Source organism: Artemia franciscana, chromosome 12 (assembly GCF_032884065.1).
Source record: "Artemia franciscana chromosome 12, ASM3288406v1, whole genome shotgun sequence".
NCBI classification, from domain to species: Eukaryota; Metazoa; Arthropoda; class Branchiopoda; order Anostraca; family Artemiidae; genus Artemia; species Artemia franciscana.
Window position 1 is genome coordinate 28,534,524 of NC_088874.1, and position 26,740 is coordinate 28,561,263.

At 35.4% G+C, this 26,740-nt stretch overlaps 1 protein-coding gene across 1 annotated transcript in view; it reads right to left on the reverse strand.

Annotated features, from left to right (window-relative positions):
* The window catches only part of LOC136033952 (GDP-mannose 4,6 dehydratase-like), a 54,019-nt gene that overhangs the window by 10,703 nt on the left and 16,576 nt on the right, over nucleotides 1–26,740 (reverse strand). The window contains exons 3-4 of the mRNA XM_065714976.1: nucleotides 23,314–23,506; nucleotides 9,239–9,471 (exon numbers count right to left, since the gene is read on the reverse strand). Of these exons, the coding sequence (XP_065571048.1) occupies nucleotides 9,239–9,471; nucleotides 23,314–23,506 (426 nt within the window). The remainder of the gene's footprint in view (nucleotides 1–9,238; nucleotides 9,472–23,313; nucleotides 23,507–26,740) is intronic.

Here is a 26,740-nt window from a genome sequence, read left to right on the forward strand (position 1 = left end):
GTTATCGGGATCAGAAAAAGCTGAGAAGTTGGAACAATTACATTTAGTGTTTGTCAAGAAATATTTAGGGGTTAGCCTACACACAAATAGCTTAATAATTAAGGGAGATTTATGACCCTTTTCTTTGAAAAATACTAGGTTCCTAAATACAATATGGTTTTGGGGGGAAAGTGTTATTCTTTTTCATTTTTTTTCAACATTTGTTGAAACTGGGACTGGACTGGGACTGGACTGTTGAAACATTGTGGACTGGGAGAAGACTGAAATGAAAAGCTTGGATCTAGATTATGGTACCATTAAAAAAATTTATATATTTTGAGCGATCAAGGAATTCAGGCATAACAAGCAAAGAAGGACGTAGAAGGCTCTATGAAAACTTGCTCTTGGGGAGAATATATAATGGGTTGATTTAGTAACTGGATATTATAAGTTCTAGACAGCTATGAATGACATATTGTTGGCTATTTAGCATTATATTTCAGTCATTTTAAAAAAGGATGCATTAAAATAGTTTATTAAACTAAAGAGTTTTTGCTTGCCTCTTGATGAAAGAATAAAGCATATTGGAAGGGTTTGAAAAATGAGGTTCCAACTGTTAAACCTCCCTAAATATTTTCTTCTCGTCCCAAGTCACAAAATATTCGCCGTCGATTCAAGAGTATACTTTAACTCCTCCTTTATCTTTACAAATTTGAAAACTTTTAATATCATTTTGTTCATTGTCATGGCCCTCTACCATTTCTGGCAACAAATACTCTATCCTAAAATCGGTAATGTCGGCAATTCGAAGTCAAACCCTAGTCTTAATCTTAAGACAATTATGGAAAGGGTGCCTAAAGCGAGTATTTCTCAATTGTAAAGACAGTCGGTTTCTGATCCTCACAAGAGATTATACGTGTTTCTTTTTATGCTGGTTGACCATCATATTTATTTATTTATTTTACTTTTAACTCACACAATACAATATGGTGGATGTAAGTATGGTGGAGTAAGAATAAATAAAAAAAACGCAAAGAGAAAAACAAATACACACATAAAATCAACGAAAAAAAAGGATAAGACGGTGGTGAGGGGATAGGCGCGCAGAAGCTGTACTGGAGCCAAATGGCTCCAGTGACTCCAATTTTGTCAAGTGGCAAAATTGTTGGCATTCCTTTCTTGACGCTGTAGGAGCCCACACTACAGTAAGGTTTATCTCAGGCACAGTTTTGTACTTGATAATGAAATTTCGTCAAAAATTCTAATGTCTAAGTTTTTCTTTTCATTGAATTCTTTTCATTTATCGTTGATGATACGTTATTGACATGACTGTTTTCAGCACGTATATGAACAGGTGTGAAGCCCGTATTATCTTTTTATCATGTAAACAAGAAATAAGAACAATTAGAAATGAGCAAATAGCCTTCAAAAGATTTAAATAAAGATAATATTGGTAAACACAGTTATTCAAAAGAGATCTGCACAACCTTCAAAAGAAACGAAAATGATTTTAAGTAAAACTAGATTTGGCAAATTACATTAAATTTCCAGCGAGATATATACTTCAGTGCAAAATGGTTGAAAATCTTGAGTATATATATGTATATATGTATATTATGTATATATATATGCATATAGATATATATATATATATATATATATATATATATATTTATACTAGCTGTTGGGGTGGCGCTTCGCGCCACCCCAACACCTAGTTGGTGGGGGCGCTTCGCGCCCCCCCCAAGCCCCCCCGCGCGCGTAAGTCGTTACGCGCCATATTAGTTACGCGCCATTGTAGTTGTGTCCCTATGTCCCACCTGTGAATATAGATATATATATATATATATATATATATATATATATATATATATATATGTTTTTAACTACGTAAAACTTGCGAATATACAACATTCTTTGCTGTCCCATTGTCTGTGCATATAAATAGATTGTCAGGTTTACCGACTCTTGAACATGCAACATATAATGGTCCATGGGAAAACAATCCGTATTCAGATCTATACCTCATGATTCTAATGATTGCCCTTGAGCTTTGTTGATGGTGATTGCTAATCGACCATTCCCTGAGTCGCCATCGTCATTTATATATCCCCCTGTGCACCCCGGCGTCCCCTTTGTAGTTATGTCTCTGTGTCCCGGTCGTCATTTATATTCCCTGTGTCCCGGTCGTCATTTGTGTCCCGGTGTTCCAGTCTGTGATTTCTCTTTGAGTGTCCCGGGCGTCATTTATATTCCTTGTGTCCCGGTGTCCCGGTCGTCATTTATATCCCCCTGTGCCCCCCGGCGTCCCCATTGTAGTTGTGTCCCTGTGTCCCGGTCGTCATTTATATTCCCTGTGTCCCGGTCGTCATTTGTATCCCGGTGTCCCGGTCTGTATATACATTCGTTTTTTAGTTTTGTTTTTCTCCTTTATTTTTTTCCTTTTTTCTTTTTTTTCTTTTTTAGTTTATTTAGATTTTTAGATTTTTTAGTTTTTTTATTAGTTTTTAGTTTTTTTGTAGTTTTTACCATTTTTTTAGTTTTTTTAGTTTTTTTTTTTACTTATGTCCTGGTCGTCATTTATACTCCCTGTGTCCCGGTCGTCATTTGTGTCTCGGTGCTTTGTTGATTGCTAATTTATATTATATTTATATTTATATTTTTTATATTTATTAATATTTTTTTAGTTTTCTTTTTCTCTTATTTTTCAGTTTTTTCCTTTTTTTTAGTTTTTTCTTTTTTAGTTTTTAGTTTTTTTTTTGTTTTTTACCTTTTTTTAGTTTTTTTAGTTTTTTAACTTTTTTAGTTTTTTTATTAGTTTTTAGTTTTTTTTTAGTTTTTGCCTTTTTTTAGTTTTTTCAGTTTTTTTTAGTTTTTAGTTTTTTACCTTTTTTTAGTTTTTTTTAGTTTTTTAGCTTTTTTAGTTTTTTTTCTTTTTAGTTTTTTTTGTAGTTTTTACCTTTTTTAGTTTTTTTTCTTCTTTTGTATTAGTGTGAAATAATTCAGACGTCATATGCGGACAAACACGACGTCACACGACAGACAGACAGACAGACATAACCCACAAACAACTTATTTTTATATATATTTATTCATATTTTTTTAGTTTTCTTTTTCTCTTTTATTTTTCAGTTTTTTCCTTTTTTTTAGTTTTTTTCTTTTTTAGTTTTTAGTTTTTTTTTAGTTTTTTACCTTTTTTTAGTTTTTTTTAGTTTTTTTAGTTTTTTAGTTTTTTTAGTTTTTTTATTAGTTTTTATTTTTTTTGTAGTTTTTGCCTTTTTTTATTTTTTTCAGTTTTTTTTTAGTTATTAGATTTTTACCTTTTTTTAGTTTTTTTTAGTTTTTTAGCTTTTTTAGTTTTTTTTTCTTTTTAGTTTTTTTTGTAGTTTTTACCTTTTTTAGTTTTTTTCTTCTTTTGTATTAGTGTGAAATAATTCAGACGTCATATGCGAACAAACATGACGTCACCTGATCCATCCACAGATCCACACACAGACAACTTATTTTTATATATATAGATATACATATATGTATATATGTGCATATGAGTATATATGTGTATAATTCAATGATGATAATATTTATGCAATTCAACAAGAACACTATAGCATAATCCAAAAATTCAAGCAATTCAATCCAAAAATTCAAAAATAGGAACTCTTATGTTTTTCATGGCACTTGGTATTAACCAAGTGAGATATAGCAATCGCCAATTCTGTCGGTCTGTCTGTCTGTCTGTCAGTCCCGGTTTTGCTACTTTAGGCACTTCCAGGTAAGCTAGGACGATGAAATTTGGCAGGTGTTTCAGGGACGGAACCAGCTTAAATTGGAAATAGTCGTTTTCCCAATTTGACCATCTGGGGGAGAGTGGGGGGCCGGTTAATTCGAAAAAATAGAAAAAATGAAGTATTTTTAACTTACGAACTGTTGATCAGATCTTAATGAAATTTGATGTTTGGAAGGATATCGTGTCTCAGAGCTGTTATTTTAAATCCCAACTGGATCTGGTGACATTAGGGGGGATATGGGAGGGGGGAAACCTAAAATCTTGGAAAACACTTAAGAGTGGAGGGATCGGGATGAAACTTGGTGGGAAAATAAGCACATGTCCTAGATGCATGATTGACATAACCGGGACGGATCCGCTCTCTTTGGGGTGGTTGGGGGGGGGGGGGTAATTCTGAAAAATTAAAAAAATGAGTTATTTTTAACTTACGAACGAGTGATCAGATCTCAATGAAATTCGATATTTAGAAGGATATGGTGTCTTAAAGCTCTTATTTTAAATCCCAACCAGATCTGGTGACATTGGGGGGGGGGGGGGTTGGGAGGGGGAAACCTAAAACTTGGAATAAACTTATAGTGGAGGGATCGGGATGAAACTTGGCGGGAATATTAAGCACAAGTCCTAGATACATGACTGACATAACCAGAACGGATCCGCTCTCTTTGGGGTAGTTGGGGGGGGGGGGGGGTAATTCTGAAAAATTAGAAAAAATGAGGTATTTAAACTTACGATCGAGTGATCGGATCTCAATGAAATTTGATATTTAGAAGGATGTCGTGTCTCAGAGCTCTTATTTTAAACCCGACCGTATCTGGTGACATTGGGGGGGGGATTTGGGAGGGGGAACCCAAAACTTGGAAAACACTTAGAGTGGAAGGATCGGGATGAAACTTGGTGGGAAAAATAAGCACAAGTCCTAGATACATGAGTGACATAACCGGAATGGATCCGCTCTCTTTGGGGTAGTTGGGGGAGGGGTTAATTCTGAAAAATTAGAAAAAAATCAGGTATTTTTAACTTACGCACAGTTGATCGGATCTCAGTCAAATTTGATGTTTAGAAGGATATCGTGTCTCAAAGCTCTTATTTTAAATCTTGACCGGATCTGGTGACATTAGAGGAAGTTTGGGGTGGGGAACCTAAAATCATGGAAAACGCTTAGATTGGAGGGATCGAGATGAAACTTGGCGGGAAAAATAAGAGCAGAAGTCTTACATACGTGATTTACATAATTGGAATGGATCCGCTCTATTGGGCGGGGAGGGGGGGGGTTAATTCTGAAAAATAAGAAAAAATGACGTATTTTTAACTTGCGAAGGAGTGATCGGATCTTCATGACACTTCATTTTTAGAAGGACTTCGTAACTCAGATCTCTTATTTTAAATCTCAACCGGATCAAGCGTAATTGGGGGGGGGGGGGGCAGTTGGGGGGACCGGAAATCTTAGAAAATATTTAAAAGCGGTGAGATCAGGATAAACTGGATGGGAAGAATAGAAACCTGTCTAAGATACGTGACTGACATAACCGGACCGGATCTGCTCTCTTTGGTAGAATTGGGGGGGGGGGGTGATTTTGAAAATTGAGGTATTTGTAACTTACGAAAGGGTGACCAGATCTTAATGAAATTTGATATTTAGAAGGATCTTGTGCTTTAAAGTTCAAATTTTAAATTCCTACCAGATCCTTTGACATTGGGGGAGTTGGAGGGGGAAACCTGAATTCTTGGAAAACGTCAAAATTGGGGTATTTTTATCTTACGAATAGATGATCGGATCTTAATGAAATTTGATTTTTAGAAGGAATTCATGTCTCAGAGCTCTTATTTGAAATCCCAACCAGATCTTTCAACATTGGGGGGAGTTGGAGGGGGAAATCTTGGAAAAACACTTGGAGTGGAGGAATCGGGATGAAGCTTGGAGGATAGAATAAACAAATGTCCTTGATACGTGACTGACAGAATTGTACTGGATTCGCTCTCTTTGGTAGGCGTGTCAGGGAGCTAAACAATTTGACTTGATAAAGTCGCTTTCCCAGATTCAACCATCTGGGGCTAAAGGGAGAGGAAAAATTAGAAAAAATTAGGTATTTATAACTTACGAGTGGGTGATCGGATCTTAATGAATTTTGATATTTAGAAGGACATCGTGACTCAGAGCTCTTATTTTAAATCCTGACCGGCATTAAGCCTCTTATTTTCCTTTTTAAATTAATCTATTGATTCATAGAATTTTGTTAGAGTTCATACCATATGATCTCTTGGCTCTTAGCTCTTCTCGCCTCGTCACAAGTGCCATATGAGCTCTTAGCTCTTGTTTTTCTGTGGAATTATTAACAAGACAAGAATATACTCAGCAACAATACGAAGACCACATTACTTGTCTATCATAAAAATGAAGGAATAAAACAGAAAAAGAAATTGGCAGGTATAAACACCTAGAGATAAAATATCCAGAACCTTAAACGATTAAAAATAATTGAAATTAAAAAAGGAATACCGACAAAAAAAGCGTTTCTCTCACATATCACCCGAGCACCCCAAATACAACATTTCTTTAATTTATCAAGAGTGCGAAAAAACTTCTTTTAACTGAATATGAACGTGTAAAATACAATATTTTGGGGCAATAATTTTGGAACTCTGGTGCCCCTTGTATAAATACTTTAAACAGCCTGCACATCTAGAAACCAGCAAAACAGAAACAGATTAAAGTGAATCATGCGAATAACCATCAGTCCCTAAAAGGGATTTTTGTGGTTTTTGACTTGTCCATTGGAGTATAATAGGCTTCCTTGATACTTTTATGTGGCCAAAAATATTTTCCACTAGAACGCGATTTCCTACGTATTTTTCCAACACAAGCAACTCCTGGATTGTAACCGAGTTAAAGTTCGAGTTTGGGTCAGCGTTGCCAAAAACCTAGCCAAATTTCTGTCATAAGCTTTTTTCGGAGTAGCAGTGTTTACTGACAAAAATTATCTTGATTCGGTCATTAATGACATAACTTGTCTTACTAGGTCTGAATGCAGAGCAACATTGCGAAGTGAAGTTAATTTTTCAAAACTTTTGAATTTTTTTTTTTAATGCATGAAGAGAAAATCTTGATTAACCTTTAAGCGACGTTAAGTCGCTGGACTTAATCTTGGACCAAGTCTCAAGCTTACTGAATCATAAACCTGAACGGTCACAATATTAGAATTCACAGGTCAAAAGTCCACCGACACCGAACAGATTCGATTGAAGACGGAATTCAAAGTTTGAACGATGCTATATAAACACATTACATGTATTTCTAAAAAAAAAAGGTCGAACTTTTTGCATTACACATAGCAAATTATTTCAAAATCGAAAATTATTCAATTTTGGAATTTGTTCAAATTATTTCAAAACCGAAAACTTATTGTTTTTCACACAAATCAACAAAACAATAATTTAATAGCAAAAAATGACAGGATATTACCTCTAATCAACAACACCTTCCCTGGTTCACGCCTCTGTATGGCCAGCTCAATTGCAAAAAATATTTTTGCAGTTTTATGTGGCAACAGAAAGCAAATGCATGAAGATTACGAATGGATATAATAGAGTAGTTCACTATATTTTAAAATCGATACTTCCCGATTAAATAGTAAAACTAATTTGTTTTTTGATTCACTTAAGCCATGTCTTCATTTAGCAATTTCTGGGAAGTGGGGAATCAGGTAGCAGTCCAGACCAAAGAGTGTGGGTAACTTACAAAAACTGGTGCTAGTTCGACGAAAAAAATTTATCACCCCATCTAGCATCTGGCGACTTATACATTTTTTCAAGCTCCGTAGTGGTTTTTTGTCAGGAGCTGAGATCAGATACTTATTACTACTTAATTTCATCTATTACACTAATTAAATTAACTATTCTTATTATTACACTGAAAAAATGTCAAGTGTCACCAAACACTAGATGGCGTTGATGTTTTTTTTCGCGGACACTAGCGCCAGTTCCCATTTTTATAAGTTACCCATGCTCTTTGGTCCAGGTTTGCTAAAGATGCAGCCAATTCAAACGATCAGAGTGCAGTCGTGTGATATTCTTGTGACGACTTCGGCCTTAGGTCAAACATTTATTTCCTAATAATTTTTTCAATTTGTAATGTCTTGATATTTCCATTTCTAGGGCCCTTTTTTCGGGTTTTATTTTACTACGGTAGTCTCTCAAATATGATAGCCTCAGTTCAAACTCAGGATTCCTTTTTGGAAACAGAAGATTTTGCCTTGAAGATCATTAAATATTTCCTTCAAATTCTAACTAGCGAGAAAACCCTTCATTTGGCCATTTTCGAGACTTTGTTCAAGTCTTGTTGCCTTTTTGACACACCACACTCCTCCCTTTTTGAAATTCGGTGCTTGATAAAATACCCAAAAAACAGAACATCTGTATTCACTATTGGTTTTCTGGCCGAAAAAAACAAAGAAACGAAAGAAATGCGATCAAAGCGCTCTATAATCTACACTATTTAATTCCCTGTTTTCTTCAAAAACAATAGTTTTTGAAACCATACTGCCTTTCCATGACGTACTAATAACAGTTCCAATAGGGATAAATCCTTTTATTAGACAGTGAAAAACAATGATAAAAATTCCAGATATTTCAATCACATACACAGCGATCGTCATCAGCGAATAATTATCCAGAATTTTCATCATTATTTTTCGCTGTCTTAAAAAAAGGATTTATCTCTCTTTGTACGATTTATATATATATATATATATATATATATATATATATATATATATATATAGGCTTACAGGAATGTCATCTTGTTCATGGCATCAGATTCAATCAAGTTCAATATCTACCTATTTTTCGATATACAGTTATTGTATTAAATGAGTGAATTTCCACAGTTCTCCCCCTTCTTACCGAATTTTTTTTTACAGCTTTGTTTTCTTAAATTGCATTTTAAAAGATCTAGTTCCGTTACAAATTCTGCGATTTTAATTCAATTTTTATCAATCAATTTATTCAACCAATAAATTTACAACAAAAACAATCAAGGATCTATGGCCACGTAAGGCTCCATGGCCAGAAAAAAAAATTATCTTTTTATAGCTTTTTGATTCTTCTATAACGTATTTTAATTATTTTTATAACTTGTAGATAATTGTTGTTGCTGTATGAAATGAGTCCACAGCTCTTTCCCTTTTTACCAAATTTTTCTTTTTATAGCTTATTTTTCTTAAATTGCATTTTATAAGATTTAGTTTCGTTATAAATTCTACAATTTTATAACTTTTTGACAGTTTTGACTTTTTTACACATTGACTTTTTCCAAATCTGAATAACTTCATCTTTTATTTGTGATGGTGATTGTGTTTTAAGGTTGTGATGGATATTCTTCGGAAATAAATCTTATATAAGTTCATGACGACAAGAAGTTTGCAAAAGAAGTCAATAGCAATTACACAAAACCAAAAAGAAAAACTAAACAAGAACCTCAACATAGTCCCTTGCATGTCCCCAATCTCTTTTGGCATCCAAATTCCCCAATTCAAATCTGTCCATCTGTCCCAGAGCAATTTTGGCGACAGATCTTGTGATTTTTCTTGTCACGAAGGTTTCACCCCGTCGAGGACTTTCATGATTAAAGAGAACTCCATTACACGCAAACATGCCATATGCTTCTCGGTAATTCGTTACGATCCAATATGCATACAATTTGGCAACACCTAAAAAAAAAATAATATGGTTGCCAATCACCCCTAAATTACACGCACAGCCGGAATGGCAAATCAATAAAAAAAGAAGGTGATAAATTTCATTTTTACCCTAAATTCTCTCATCCTAGCACACATTAGCCCTAACTTTTGCTTTATAATTACGAATGCCCCCTGGTGAGACAGAAAAGACAACCCCTACAAATCCGAAATCTATGCCTCTCACACCAATAAGGTATTACTCAGTTTTTGTTTCTTATACCAATTGTTTTTACTATGTGTTGCCCCCTTTTTTTTACAAGCCAGACAGATTCAATCGACCCCCTCGATTCAGCACAGGTTTCAAGGATAGGGAAGGCTTCTCTTAAGAATTTCTCAATGACCTCTCTTTGTGGAAATTGAAAAAAAGCTTAAAATGTACAAAATACAAAATTTCTGTGCCTATCTTTACTGATGCATCGAATTCAGGGTCTTACTTATTGGGCATTGTTCCAGGATCTTAAAATTTCAGTATCGAGCTTCGGATCTTGGAAAAAAACATGGATAATTAAACAGAAAAAAAAACGGTTTTAACGGAACTAAGAAATTATTGAAAACATGGATATTAAACCTTCTCTCATGAAGAACATACTATAAATAAAAATCAATATTATTTAATATGTGGGGATGTTTTTGCAAACTTTTGAATTTTTCAAGTGAATCTGAGCGTATTCGAGCTTATAATAATTAAATCTGTATGTACCCCAAACCCCAATTTTCTATAATTTGGGTATTAAGTTTTTAGGGCAGTACCCATTTTCGTTAGTGTAGTCATGTTAAACCATGAAAATAAATAAGTAAAACTAATTAGTTAAATTTGACAACATTTTTCGTCCAAATAAACTAAAAAATTACCAGTCTTGCAATTCTTAAAAACAATTACACCTTTATAGATTTTTGAAAATGCATTGCCATTGGTTTGTGACTGAACTTACAGGTAAAATAGTTGTATCATCAATCTTGTAAAAAAGTACTTTCAAAAAGTACATTAATACCATAGGATTAGACTCCCAATTTTTCGCAAGTCTATCTGATGATGTTGCTAAATTCCCAGTGGCAACCCAAATCACAATGACAGTTACTGGGCATTTATTTCATATTGAAGCTTTTTGGGGAAATTATTCTACACTTTTATTTTTCGCGGCTGTATGGGGAAACTGGATTAAGCCTTATCACTGATAAAATGCGAATATTTAGTGTCCAATTCAAAATCTTCCGCAACGCCACTTGACTGCGGTTTATTTTCTGTAAAATGTGTCGAATCTTTCCGACGGCTTGGGATCAATATTTGCAAATCGCTTACATTATTTCGTTTCCGGGCATTGAGTGATATTGAAGAGAAGCTTAAACTAGGGTACGCGAAAATTATTCCCAACAGGGGAAGATATAACAGGAAAGCACTGGCTAAATTGTACTCAAGTTTTAGTGACCATGCGGTTTTGTCCCCAACTGGCCTTCATATCCTTTTCCGACCAAGGGATATTAGCCATATTAGAATTATGTATTTCCGATATTGCAAGTTTTTATTGTATCTGTCTCACAGATACAGTAATAGAAAGATTATGCGGATTTTTGGCGTTCCAGATGAAGTTGTTTTGTCAGACAAAGTAGTCGTCTTCAAGAGAATATTTATGCCACCTTGGATGTTAACCACCCTCTTATCCGGGTAGCCATAGCGCATTTAGTGCAATATTTATTTATTTGTGTTGATATTAAATGTATTTTTTTTTCTCTTTTCTTGCGTTACTCTACTTCATTTCCTGTATAGTGGGTTATAAATAAATATTATTATTTATGACACAGTTAAGTAATATTTTAATAAGGAGGGCCAGCTGGATTTAGAGTAAATAGAGTTAAAAACAAACTATAATGCACGGCACCGGATATTTGTAACGAAACTTAAAAAAATGACATGTTTTGGCCAAAGGCCCACCATGTACTCCTTGAAGGAGGGGGGGGTAGTCTCAACACAAAAATTTAGAAAGGCTTTAACAAATACAATTCTCTCGATTTCATTTAACAAATGAAACCCCCCCCCCCCATCGAAATGTTTATCTGACTCGTAAAAACATAATAAAGTTGCATATAAGCACATTTTTGATGCGTCTTTTAAAGTTTTTTTTTTGTCTTCCACCCCGAACGAAATCCTAGATATAGCCCGACTCAAATAAGAATCTAATATAGAGTAAAATTAACACACAAAACAACAACAAAGCTTGCTCCACTACACTTTTACTGAACGAAGCATTCATTTCAATTTCCAAATTTCAGAAGATAAACTATGACAGAGAATAGCCTAAGGTACAGGAGGTATGTCCTCAAGGTATCATGTAAGAGGATCCCCCCAAGGAGTTTAGATCTTTGTACAGCTTCAAAATTTTACCCTCAAGAAGCTCAACCCCCAACACTCTAGCGAAAGCAGACACGACCAGAAGTATATAAATCATTTTTAAGTCAAAATATGAAATGAGCTTTACTTAAAAAGCTTCATACTTATTGAATTTGTTTTCTCCCTCTCACCCTGTTCATAATAAAAATCTCAATTCATAGTACTGGTCAACTTAGCAACCCATGATTAACCACCAACTTGGCAAAGCATAGCCTATATTGCTCTGGTCACTATACTTCCTCAATTATTTAGCTTCTGTATCATAACTGTACAAGATATTAAGATGTTTACAAACATTTATCCGCAAAAACAAAAGGAAGTTTGCAAATCAGCATTTCCTGCAATTTCGCTGACTTATGAAGTCCTATTCTTAGCGTGAGAATATAATTTACAGAAAAACACGTTATGATTCTTTTCCGGGGGCCTTTGAAGCATTTTCACGGGACATATTTTAAAGTGTATTTTCAGAACCATACTCATTTTTATACACTTACCTTCCTTTTTTGGAAGGGAAGGATTATTTTTTAGAGGCCAACCTTGGAAGGACGCCTATTGTGTACCCACCCGCCCCCTTTCACATCCACAGATGCTTTTTTTTAGGATTTTTGTAATTAAACTATGTGTTCCCTCTGAAACATATAAAGAATATATTCATACAAAAAATGAAAAGAAATAAGAATAAACCCGTCCCCTTACAGGAAGAATATATTCAGTTCAAGAAGGTATTTAGATGAAGCTGAATTGAAACTCTCGTCTTACCCATAAACTGAAGGACTGAAGGATAAAAACATGCCAAGAAATTGATTAGGCAACACGAAACTTTAATGTCGTTTATGTTCTCACTCAGACTTAGGTCTTCACATGCCTAGAGGTGCGCAAGGCAGAGCTCGTTTAGATTCGGTAGAGTAAGGAGGATTCTAATACTTAAAAACATCTCCTATTAAAATACGAACCACAGTCCGAAGTAATCAAATATTAAAAACGTGCTTAAAAATCGCCATTTACAGCTGATTCCAAAATGGTAACTATTATCACGATCAGTTTTAACATTTCGCTATTACTCTTGCGCTAATCATTTCGCTAATTTTTTTAATTTTTCGCTAATTAATCATTTCGCTAATACTTGGAACATTCCTATAAAGTCCAGATTGAATGTTTCTTCTCAAATTTCAACATGCCAATACAATATTTTATTTCTATTCACCTGATTGTATCTACAGAAGGTTTATCCAAGGTTAATATTTCAGACCTCTTTAATTTGTATTCTAATGTTTTCTCCACTCTCCTTATCTTCATTTTATTTCCAGACAAATCCTTTCCTCAAGTAATTCTTGTGTATATCCCTACTCATTTCTACTAAACATTAACTATTCTCACTAATATTCCCAACTACGTTTCTAGCTTTCCTCCGTAAGAGACCATCAGCGATTCAGAAACTGTTTTACTAAAATTATTTCATCCATCTTCTACACTGTCAAATTTCAGATGTTCCATTTTTGTATTCAACGGTTCCTCGAAAGTTTCTCTGGAATTCTCATCCCGGAGTTTATCAACATCATAGCTTCTCACAGGGTAGTTCCCCTTCCTAATTTTCAGCTTTAGATTAACTCTAGAAACCACTAGATAGTACATGAAAACTTTCTGCATGAATAAAGTCATTCCTATATACCCAAGTATCTTGTATAAATCCTACTAGTCTTCAGTTTACGATAACAATAAGGTTAGCGGAAGCCTGCGTCCCTCCGGAAAACTCCCCCTCCCCCATGGAAAACTTCCCCACACGCAAAATTGAGTAGCAAAAGAGAAAGAACAAAATGGGCACATCAAAATGTCGATAGACGGGGCTCATTCAATTGGAAATCGAAAGTTCCATCGCCCTTTTTAAGATACAAAATTTGTCGGAGGGAAACTACCCCCCAGCTATTTTCCACTGTTGATGGGAAAGCGGCAGATGCCTCAAAGGCTGTATTCTAATGCCAAAACATCCCAAGTCTTATTGAACCTCCAGGTAAAACAGAATTAGTTTTAAGGAAGGGGCAGGAAGGAGGTAGATATTGATATTTAACCCCTCTTGATTTCTGGGAAGACTTCTGTTCTTCTTTGTTATTATGAAAGTAAAAAATAACATCAAACCCAAAATTGGCAGAATTTTCTGTATAGGAGGGGGCTGGCCCTTCCTCAGCCTCAATATTCCCTTTGAGGTTGTAGAAACTTTGGAGGGGACTCATTTAATCGGAAATTGGAGGTTCTAGTCCTTTTCACAAGTCGAGTATTATTGGAGACCACCCAGCCTCTGTCCTAGCACTGTTTTGATATCTGGTTCTTTTGTCACCTCTTAGGATATCTGAGTAGAACTTTCAATATTCCTTCTAAAGAGCGTCCGAAATTATCCAGGGGGAATATTGGGAAGGAGATATCTGCTGATTCCAATATAACCAAGCTCAGTAAGCTTTATCCATATAAGTTTTGTTACACGTTATGTTTTAGATTTTCAACAGCAAAGGTTTTCCAACCTCCCTTCTACTGGTCAAGCAACTGTGTAAATGAATAATCAACTAAGAAATCAGGTAAAAAAAAGTTCAAATAATCAGAATCAAATTAGACGGAATCAAACTACATAATCAAATAGAACCAAGACAGACCAAATAGACCCAAAACCAGAATAATCGGCTGGCACGAAAACATAAGCCTCCAAAAATAAGTAGAAAGTAAGTAAACAAGTAGATTTAATACTTAGAAGTAGAAAAGTCCAAAAATAAGTATTCTACTACCAAATAAGAAGAAGTAGAAAGACTGAATTAACTAGCTTTGCCTGTCATCTTGATATGGTGGTAAGACGGAAGTTTCAAGGGCGATACATTTGCATAAATGCTAATCTGGAACATATTAGGTGCTGCAAGAGAATCACTATTTTCGTTTTTTTATTAATTAGCTTCTTGTATGATTTATTCGATTGAATATTCAAAACGCATTATCATGAAAAATCACTAGATTCAGAAAAGATCACTAGTTTTAGAACAAAAATCACTCTAAATCACTAGCTAGAAGAAGATCAGGAGCCATAGCTGCTATATAAAGATCGAGCATAGTTTTTAAGAGATATATTTAACAGGTTTAATGCACGGTATGATAGTTAAGCTTGATCGGGTTGATGTACTCACGTTGAATTTGATTTGTACATGTGAAATGTAGAAAAATGTGTCAAAATTAGTTCATGCAGGTTCTTTTACCATAGAATCAATTTATATTTGAAGATTTTTAAGTTAATTTTGCGCGGCATATACGGGTATAAGTTGCTCCTTCTAAGCGTATACGGGCATAAGTTGCTCCGGCTATAAGTAATACCCACAGGAAAAGTCTTTGGATTTTTCTTAGCTGAAATCCAGTAAAGAGCAAATCGCTGTTTTGAAGCTACTTCAGCAACCTTATCCGGGCTTTTACCACATCAATTGAAAAAACACCCCAGAGCCCCATTTTCCTCAAAACTGACAATGTCAGAGAAATAACAGTCGGAAAGATTGTCTAACCATTTGTAGTTGCCACAAGGAAGAATAATGCGACATTGGTGAAGGGCATCTTCATAAGGAATTCACTAAGCTCTGTAAAGCTTCCTCGAAGAATCGACTACAAGGTTCTTAAGAATACATCAGGAATTCCTCCTTAAGATGGTCCAAAGCCCCCCTTCCCAGAAAAATCTCCGAAAAGTCGTATAATTTCTGGAATCTAGAAACTCGAGCAAATGGTTGTAATACATGTGTAAGCGTCAACCCACCTCCCACAATTAATTGGACCCCTCTTTGAAATTAACAAAATAACACGCGTAATTCATCATATATAATAAAATAGCATTCGTAAACACAGGCCTGCTACCTGCATCAGCTTTATCAGCAATATTTAGTGACTTTTGTAGGGCAAGAGAAATATTTCTGCGTATTTTTTACGCTTCCAATCTTATGAAAGAAAGATCTATATACCGAATACAGGTATTCTCTGTAGTCATGCCTGTAATTCTAATAAATAAACTTAATAACTGAACCCTTATAAATGTGAAATCTTCGGAATTATGTGACATTTTTTTTTCTATTTTGTAACAAGGCTTCTGTCCAAATTTTGATATTTTCAACGTTTGACAGCAAAGCATAGAAAATGAAGAAAAAAAGAATTATGTGTACATGGCAGAAAAAATTATAGGTTCCAAAAACTAGTAAAAACATTTAGGAATTATGCATGACATTTAGCCATTAACTTTTGAAAATTGGAGCTTTGCCAAGTGCTGAAGCTTAATTAAGCGATTTCAAAGAGACTGGCATTACATAGACCGTTCATGCTGTTAATTGTCACCAAATATACATGCTAAGGTTGACAAAGCGCAAAATTCAAAAGCGGAAAAGCATGATAAATAATTTTATTAAAGCATTTGAACTAAATCAGTTTCGTCAACTAGAAGCGGGGGAAGGGGGGCATTTATCCTTCTCCCAAGATTATTTTTGCACTCTAGATTGTGAAAATACCCTTTGTTTAAATGTTCACTGAAAAATGGCTTATTTTAATATTTTAACAGAAAAAAAATGAAAAACATCAAAATTGCGCCCTCCTAGATTCTGAAAAATATATTTTTGCCCCCCCCCCTCCCTGCATGACGTCACTGAACTTAAAAAAATTAAAAAGGAAAAGCACAGAGAAATAGAGTTTACTTGTAAAAATACATACAAGTAAAAATATTTTCATCTTTTTTTATTTTCACAGGTTTAAACCAGCCTAACTTATCTACCTGAAATCAGATCATTGATATTTTGGCTAATGGATGACGATAATCTTGTTTAATTTATTAAAGGCATTTCCAAAATTGTCTAGATAAAGCGCCCAATGTATCTAAAAGGCTGAAAATGTCAACCGTTTTTAGGATAAAATAATAAAGAGATCAACTACTATTAGGAGAGTTGAAATTTAGGAAAATGTCATTAATCCGCAGGAAATTTTTTAGTTTAAAGATATTGAAGTGTTAAACACTATTTCAAACTTTTAAGCAGAAATAATGTAAGACAAAGCCATTTCTGATTTTTTTTTTACTATATACCATAAATTTATAGTCTAAAAAATAACCGGCGAATGCAGGTGGCCGAAGGGGCCCTGGGTTCCCCGATATTTTTTCTGTCGCTCTTTTTCGCTTTTTTTCTTGTTTTCACTCTTTTTTTGAATAAATTTGTCAATTTGGTCGATTATTGCCTCCTCTGTCACATTACCCCCCCCCCAAGATTTTGCTCGTTGGCGTCCTTGTCACATTGCCCCCTTCCCCCCCACAAGATTTTGCTCTAGATCCACCCCTGTAAAAAATTGTACTATATCGTGACAGAGAGCGAAGACGATCAAGAATGTGCTACTCAAACTGTTTGTCCCTTTTCGCGTAAAAACTGTTTAGGGCAGCATGTTTTCATTTGGCAGTTTTCAAAGATCCAAGGTGCCGAAACGTCAATTTGAGAAAAGTGAAGAGATCAGTTTGAATTCATAAATTTGACAGATTTTACAGCTTTGAGAATTTGCCAATTCGGTACTTGTTTATTATAGCGATCAAACTGTCGTTTTTGATAGTTTGTAAACCCAGTTTCTCTGTGCGCACTCGAAGATATCTTAGCCGCAGTGAGATAAACTACTATGCAGGTATATTTTATTAAATATTTAATATATCGAGTTGATTAGGTTATGTATTTAATATAATGCGTTCTAGGCGGCCTGCTTTCTACAAATCTCTGTTGTAGTTTCCATAATATCGTTACTAAGGTTTTGTTATGATTAAACTAGCTTCACTTCTTAAGTGTGATCGCTACAATACACAAGTACCACCAACAAAGGCAACATTACAGAAGAAAAAAAAATCTATTTGGCGATTTTTAAAAATACAAGTTTACAAGTCTGAGAAAATTGAATATAAATGTATCTGATCAAAAACCTAACTATTTGACAGCCAAAAGAAAAAAATTTCCATTTCGATTTGGAAGTTTAGAATACCAGACTTAAATGATGGTGTAGATTTCAGGGGCGTCAATTATATTTTGAAAGCTACCTTTTCGGTGTTCTCACTAAAAAAAAGTTGAAAAATACCCCCCCCCCCTAGACTAAAAAGGAACATATTTTTTATATCTTCGTTAAAAAAAACCTTGTCCCTCTACTCTCCACTTTCATGAATTGGCGCCATGGAAGATAGGCTTATACAAAGATTTAACAACTGCAAAAATTTGCCAATTTTTATCAAAGTAAGTAGAAATGACATCGTAAATGCCGGATTATTATAGATTTGCAGAGAAGCCAAACGAAACCGAGACCGATAGTAACAAGAAGTAGCCTAAGGGACAAAATTAAGTTTGGTTAAGTCTTGTACCAACTTATTTTTTTGTAACAGGTGGAAGTAGAACTTGTTAGCAAGATAAGATAGTCGTCTCAATCCATTGGCAGGGTTGCCAGCGCTAGTGATTTATTACTATTTCTAGTGATTTTTTATACTGCCTAATAAATAAAAAATCACTAAATCAGCATAAAATCACTAGATTATTGAAGAAAGTCACTAAATCAACCGAAAAATAACTGAAATCTATTAATTTCTTTTTTCCCTGGGTCTATTGTTCACTTCTTAACAAGCAAGATAGCGTTCCCGATTTCCCTCTCCAATACATAAAAGCTTCTTGAAAAGGTATGTCGCCGGATCCCTTCACAAGGAAGGGTAGGCCTACACAGAGTTCACACAAATTTTAGCATAGTGTTTCAAACACCATCTACAGGACAACTAATTTTTCTAGTTCAATGCGTTCTCCATTGTGCATGGATCTGGGGGTATACGTTTCAAGCCAATTGAAAAAATGACCCTTCTTAGTGCCCCCCTTTTTTGGAGTGAGGGGTGTCCCTAATCTAAAACTATTTCGTAGATTAAAGCTTCTTTGGCTCAGGGACTTAAAATTTCCAGTTTTAAACCATCCAGAAACAAAGATTTATGGCTTTTCGCCGGGCCCCGTTTTCAGGGAAACCAAAACTTATTTTCTATTTTTCCGTCTCCATTTGTGTGTTCATATATTACAATCCAATTTCACACATTAGGTTCTATTCAATCCAAGAACTTGCGGCTGTAACGGGGTGTAAGCTAGGCCGTATCCAGGTTTTTGTTTGGGAGAGGAGGATGTGTTTTTTGGACGGAGGGGGATTACAAAAAAACTTTAAACACCCATCAAGAATGTGTTTATGTACATTTTCGTTCCATTTTTACAAGTCGGACAAAAATTTCGGGGAGGGGGGGTTCAAAGCCCCTACCCCCTGGATACCACATTGGCTGTAAGTTTCAAACCAATCAGGGACAAAAGTATTCTTACAATGTCCGGCACCCCTAATACTCACTTCCAACAAAAACATGTGAATCTCTTGGCACAGAGAAAAATTTCCGAAGATTCGATCTAATTCCAATGTCAATTTGTCATTATTTTTTTTATTACTATGAATCTAGGATAAGTTTACCACTTAGGATAAAACCACAAAGAAAACAGAGTTTACCTGGAAAAAAAATTGCGACACAAATTTTTTTCTTTTTTAATAGCTTTAAAACTTCATCCAAGAAAATCACTTTTTGTACTCTTTCACTTTGCTTAAAATTTGACGAAAAGCTAAAAGCTTTTTAAACAGACAGAAAGCTAATAAAAGGTATGCGTTATTTGCCTTGCTTTTCTTACACATGCTTAATATGAGCTTGCAAAATATTATACAAAAATAAAACCAATGGAATTGAAGCACATTTTTAGAAAAGAGAATATAGGACAATATTTTCTCTTATTCTCTTTGATGAAAATGAACATTCAGAAGCTTTTTTACAGCTTGGGGTACCCGCTGAACATACCATGTATCAAAATTAGTACATCGCCTTAATTAACTAAAAGCTAGAGCCATAAATGAATACTATCGAAGGGAAATATATAATAATACAAAAGGAAATAATATACTGCATTCCCTTTTAGTTGAGAACTTATTACAGCACATAGTAGACTTATAATAGAATATGAAAGTAAGAAAACAATGTGAAATTCTGAAAAGACTTTATCCAACAAATCTTTCAAAATTGGTATGGATAGATAAATAGATAGATTTATTCAATAATCAAACAATAAAACCAAATAAACTACAGTATTCCCGGCTCTATGGCCGGGAATGCAGAGGGGGGGGGGAGGAGAAAACAACAGCAAAAACAGAAAGAAAAACACGCACACGCACACAACAAAATAGGAAAATACTAACTAATAGCCCCCCCCCCCTGGCTATTGGCTTAATACCCAGTAAAAAAAAAAAAAAAAACTTTTCCAGCTTGAGAATATTTTCCATTTCCAAAAAGAATAAACAGATCAATCAAAAAGAATAATAAATAAGTAAATAAATAACGAGGACAATAATAAATAAAATAAAATTAGCATCAAATTAATAAATCATAAATATATAATTAATTAATATATAATAAATAATGTAATAATATATAATATACTAATGAATCCAGTCTCTTCTTTCTTTTGACTCTAGAGCACTATCCAGTAAAATCCCTAGGAGGAGACGGCCTTTCTAGATAATCAAATTAAAAAAAAGCAAGTTTTTTTTTTACCTGCAAGTAAGGAGCGACATTAAAACTTAAAACAAACAGAAATTGTATCGTATATGAAGGAGGTTGTCCCCTCCTCAACGCCTCGCTCTTTACGCTAAAGTTTGAGTCTTTGTCACAACTCTACTTTTTAAAACAATAAAAAACTTTAGCGTAAAGAGCGTGGTATTGAGGAGGGGACAACCTCTTTCATGTACGGAACAATTTCTGTTCGTTTTAAGTTATAATGTCGCTCCTTACTTGCCGTTAAAAAAAACTTATTTTTAGTTTAATTTCTGACCGTTTTTGAATTAATGCATGTTTTGATTTTGGCTCACCGCACATGAATAATTAAAACGAAATTTGCACATTAATTTTTTTTTTTTGCTCAGTAGCTTCCTCATAGTTTTGATCGGACGATTTTGATAAGACAAAGGGGAGGGGGAGGAGAAATGCAACAAGAATTTTTTATTTTTTTACGAACGTTTTTGTTAGTAATAAATATACGTAACTTAAGAATTAACTTACATAATGAACTTCTACATTTGTGTATTATTATTACGTATATGAGGGGGTTCGCCCCCTCGTCAATACCTCGCTCTTTATAATAGAGCTTGAATTTTGTCCCAATTCTTTAAGAATGACCCCTGAGTCACAAAGGCCGTAGAATAAATATTTGAAATTACTAAAAAAACTTTAGCGTAAAGAGCAAGGTATTGTGGAGGAGACGGACTCCCTTATATACGTAATATTTTCTGTTCGTCTTAAGTTTAATGCTGCTCATTACTTCCGGTTGAAAAAAAATTATTTATTTTCTCATTGTTTTTTTTTTAATAATACTAGAAAATCCTGCACCCCCTTCATAAAAATTATCTTCCCTCATGACAAATTCCTCCATGGAAATATCCTCCCACGTAACCCCCCTCCCCCGATACACCCAGTCCCAACGCGAAAAATACCCCTGAAGACGTCTGTACACTTCACAGTAACCATTACTGTATGTAAACAATGGTCAAAGTTTGTACCTTGCAGCCCCTCCCCCGGGGACTGTGGGGCACGAAGTCGTCCCCAAGGACATAGTTATAAGGTTTTTGACTAAGCTGAACAGAATGGCAATCTCAAAATTTTGATCCGGTGACTTTGGGGAAAAAATGAGCATGGGAAGGGGCCTAGGTGCCCTCCAATTTTTTGGTCACTTAAAAAGGGCACAGGAACTTTTAATTTCCGTTAGAATGAGCCCTCTCGCGATATTCTGGACCACTTGGTCGATACGATCACCCCTGAAAAAAAAAAACAACAAATAAACACGCATCCGTGATCTGCCTTCTGGCAAAAAATATAAAATTCCACATTTTTGTATATAGGAGCTTGAAATTTTCTGATACGCTGAGCCTGATTGTTTGATTTTCGTCAAGGTTCTATGACCTTTAGGCGACGTTTCCCCCTATTTTCTAAAATAAGGCAATTTTTTTCAGGCTCGTAACTTTTGATGGGTAATATTAAACTTGATTAAATTTATATATTTGAAATCAGCATTAAAATGCGATTCTTCTGATGCAACTATTGGTATCAAAATTCCGTGTTTCAGAGTTTCGGTTACTATTGAGCCGGTCGCTCCTTACTACAGTTGGTTACCACGAACTATTGGATGACGCAGTTGTATTTTGATATAATATAAGGCAATCTAATAGATCAATGGTGTTGATTCACAAAAATTTAAGGGGGGGGGAGTGTATTTACCAATATTTGGGCAGGGGCACATATATAATTTCTCTCTTTTTTTGAATAACAATATCAAAATGCAGCATTTTTTAATGAAAAAAACTAAAAAAAAAATTAAAATATAGGTGGGAGGGGGAAAAAATACATAAAGACACAGCCTACCCCCCCCCCAAAAAAAAATGCTACTGATGGCGTTGACTGCTTTGTAGGTTACATTGGCTGCGACTTATGTCTTCAGTGGTCATAAATAACAATTTTCCTTTGAAACCAATTAGGACTCTTAATACCAGGGAAAGCAGTGACATAATTTCATTGAAATCCAGGGGGAGGGGAGTTGGAGTCAATTTTCCCAAATCAAGTGAAAATGACAGTGAAAAATGATCCACATATTACCATAAAGGTAAAGATGTACTAAAAAAAACGACCTGTTTCCCTGGTTACTTGAATTATGCAGACTTCTAGTTTTGACAAGATTTTTTGCAGAAACTCAATTTCAGCTAGGGGGGGGGGTAAATTAAGGTCTGGAGGAAGGTCTGGTGTGGGGGCTTCGATCCACGAGCATGTGTAGGAGTATAATCGTTAAAACATTCAGCCAACTTGAGATATTTGGATGAAAAAAACCGAATTTTTTACAGAGTTTTTTTTTTGTCACAGCCAATTATTACAAGGCAGAATTTACGTCCTAAGTGAGTTTGGACCACTTCGTTCATAAAGACTAGTGGTTAACAACTTATCATTAACACAAATCGTTCACAAATGCAACTTATGCTTAAAAAAAGAATATATTCTCAATATTTGAACCTTTTACCGACGGAAAAAAACGTCAAGTACGGGACTCGAACTTCCGACCCAGTAATTAAAAGTTATACCATCCACAAGCTCTACCATCAGATACACCATGGCTTGGTTAGTTGGTTTGACTTAATTGAGGTATTTATATAAAAAAATAAACGGATTGTCTCCAAAGTTTCTACACAATACCAATTATCATACAGGAGAACTTATAACCCAAGTCAGTTTTACCTACTTCTTTGATAAAGAAGAGAGTATAAAACCCTTCGTCATTAACATAAACTAATCATAAAACAGAAAATAAGGTACTCACCATATGGAGATCGAGGGTAAAATGGCGTTTTCTCATTCTGAGGTACTTCTTGAACTTTTCCATAAAGCTCAGACGTGGAGGCCTGATAGAATCTAACTTTCTTTTCTAATCCAACTGTTCGAACAGCATCCATAATTCTGAGAGTACCTAATGCGTCTACATTGGCAGTATACTCGGCTAAATCAAATGATACCTATAATACACAATGCAATATAATACACAATACACTATAACACACAATAAACGAGACTTAATTCAGTGAGTAATGCCAAACCATTAAACTAAGATACAGAAACTAAGATACATCTTCTATTTAAGGTGCTATTTATAGTACAATCAAATTCAACCAAAAATGACATCAACAGTAGTGAGGGGTCAATCTATTTGAACACACCTATACCCATTCCTCCTTTGTTCCTTTAAAGATTTAAGCTGAACGATGAGTCCCTCAAGACGCGGGTGGCTGATACGTCATGGGGAAAGTTTTCTAAGAGATGAAGGCGTCTGTGCCTTAAAAAACCTAGGGGTGAGGGAAAATCCTCAGGGATACCGCTGCATAAGGATTTCCTTGGGTTTTATATAATTTTATAATAATTTACTTTAAAAACCTGTGAGGGTCAGGTTTTTATCAAGATTTTTAAGATTGCTAAGATTAAAACTCTCAGGGCTTCTTTACCCCAAGGTTTTTAAGACTGTTCTTTAAAAAACCTTCAGGACTTCTTTACCCCCAGGATTTCTTTGAATGTTACGTAATAGAGTTTGGCGTCTTACATAATAGGACGTGTTAGAATCCACTAGTCAAGCGGGGAGTTTTATTAAGACACTTTTCTTCAAGAGGTTTTTCAAGACCTTTCGAGAGATTTCAAAACGTTTTTAAGACATTTTTCTTCAAGACGTTTCATGAAATTTCAAGACGTTTTTTAAGACACTTTTCTTCAAGACGTTTTTCTTCGTGATTTCTTTAATTCTTATGTAATACAGAATGTTTACCAGTGTTAAGGATGACACATTCTAACGTAACTTGTTTCTTTAGGGCCCATAGGGAAGCCCCGGTTGTAAGAGAGGGAAGCACACACGTGGGTGTTACACAATATCGGTACACTCGTGGGATGTGACGCAAGCTTGCATGCCTAGCTAGATTAACTGGGGTGATGTAATCTTACGTGACTTGGTAGATTCATTGGGAATGACGCAATCTCGCGCGACACGCTCGACTGGGAAGGACCCCGTGGGAAAATCCCCGCTTGTAACTGAGGCGGGCAAACACATGGGTGTTACGTAATGATCGTACACACGTGGGGCTACATAATGACAGCGCACATGTGGTATATTATGTAATGACGGTAAACAAATCGGTATTACATAACACTTTAAGAGATTTTTTCTTTGTTTTTTTTTCAATGCATTTTTCTAAGGGAACTTTTATAATCTAATGACTTTTCTCCCATTAGCATTCGAAAGAGCAATTACCATCCAACAGAACTGCGCCCAAGACAGCTGGACTAGCCATTTATTTCTAGTATTACGATTGAGTAAATAGATTCTACGAATTAATAAATTCCACATGCAGAGAATTTCCACGTCACACATAAAACAATGATTAAGCTATTGATTACGTCTTTACTATGACTGCAACAATTGAGATGCCAAGGGGAAAATCGATTACTAGAGTTTGGTTATATTTGAAGAAAGTGTGACAGTTCAAAATAGGGATGAAACCTTTTAATCAGCAGAGAACAACTGTCGATTAAAATTTTGTTCACCATCGATTAAAAGGTTTCATCCCTATTTTGAACTATTATACTTTCGTCATGGAAAAACAGTGTGGTCTCCGAAGTTATCTGCGTTATATTTGAAGTACACCTGCTTGTTGAGTAATGCTTTAGACAGTATTATTCGATATTATTGTTGATTGCTCTTAGCGCATTTTTTTTACTAATAGAGTCATTTTTACATATAAGGCATTTTTCGGGCATTTTCATGCAACATATTCGTTTACATTACAATCGATCATTTGAACCTGATGAAAAAATCTTCATTAGCCTTTCTTCTGAAGGCTCCTATCAATTAAGGTCAGCGTGGCACAATGAACCGCCCCCGATGACACTCTTTTGGCACCAATTATCGCACCTAAGCGTTTTTCAAGCTGTTTCCCTGAAAATAAATTCATTAACTAAAATGACCACTGTTTATTGTTTGAACAGCGGAAACCTGCCATTTCATTACTAGATTTTGATATTCCATGACAATCCCAAGCATGTGACACTCAACGGCTGACACATAAGACATTTTTCGGGCGTTTTTATGCAAAAATCTCTATTAGCGTTTCTTCTGAAAACTCTCAGTATTTGAGGTCAGTGTGGCATAGTGTACCTTTCCTTATGACACCCTTCTCGCACTAACTATCACACCTAAGGGTTTTTCAAGCTTTTACTTGACTTACTTACTTACTTGACTTAAGTCTCCTGCCGGGCACTGCTCGGCGTAGAGGGTGACGTCTGCCTCCTCCACCCACTTCGGTCCATGGCGAGTATTTGCTCTTCGCCCTGTTTGATGTTTGCCATCGTTAAGAACTCGGACAGGCTGTCGGACCAACATTTCTTTGGTCGGCCTCGAGGTCGCTTCCAACCAACTTTGATTGGGTCGAAGTCATAGATCATCTTTGCGGGTAGATGTGGTGGCATTCGAAGCAGATGCCCGAACCATCGTAAGGTTCGCTCGGCTGCTTGAGACGAAAACCAAGACTGCTTTGTGAGCTGCAGAAGCTTTTCATTGCTGACGAAGTCAGACCATCGTAGGCCCTCAATCCTCCTCAGGCTCTTTGCATGAAATACGGCTATTTTCTTGAGGGTTGCAGCTGATGCTTGCCATGTCTCAGCTCCGTAAAGCATCACAGAACCGACTAGAGCGTTGAAGATCCGCAGTTTCGTTGTGCGACTGATATTTGGTTTTCGCCAGAGGTGATGGTTCAGTCCACCCATGACAGAAGACGCTTTAGATAATCTTGCCGGCAGCTCGGGGAGAAGTGAGCATTTGAAGAAATTACGGAGCCCAGGTAGGTGAAGTCTTTGACAACCTCGATGCTAGTGGTGCTGTCCAGGCTAACTGGAGAGTTAACAGCAGGAGAAGACGTTTCAAGCTTTTACCCTCAAAAATAAATTTATATACTAAAAATGACCAATGTTTTTATTTCAAATTGTGGTGTGCTCAATTTTTTTCATGGAACTTATTCAGCGCTGATTTTTTGTTCGTGAAACTTGTTGCATGTCGACTTTTCTCTTAGTGAATCTTGGATAACAATTTTTCTCCAGGTGAAACTGATTGTGCCCATAGAAGTTGTTGCGTGCCGATTTTTCTTTATAGAACTTGCAGCGTGCTGATTTTTGCTCGTGAAACTTGTTGCATGTTGATTTTTTCTTTGTGAAAC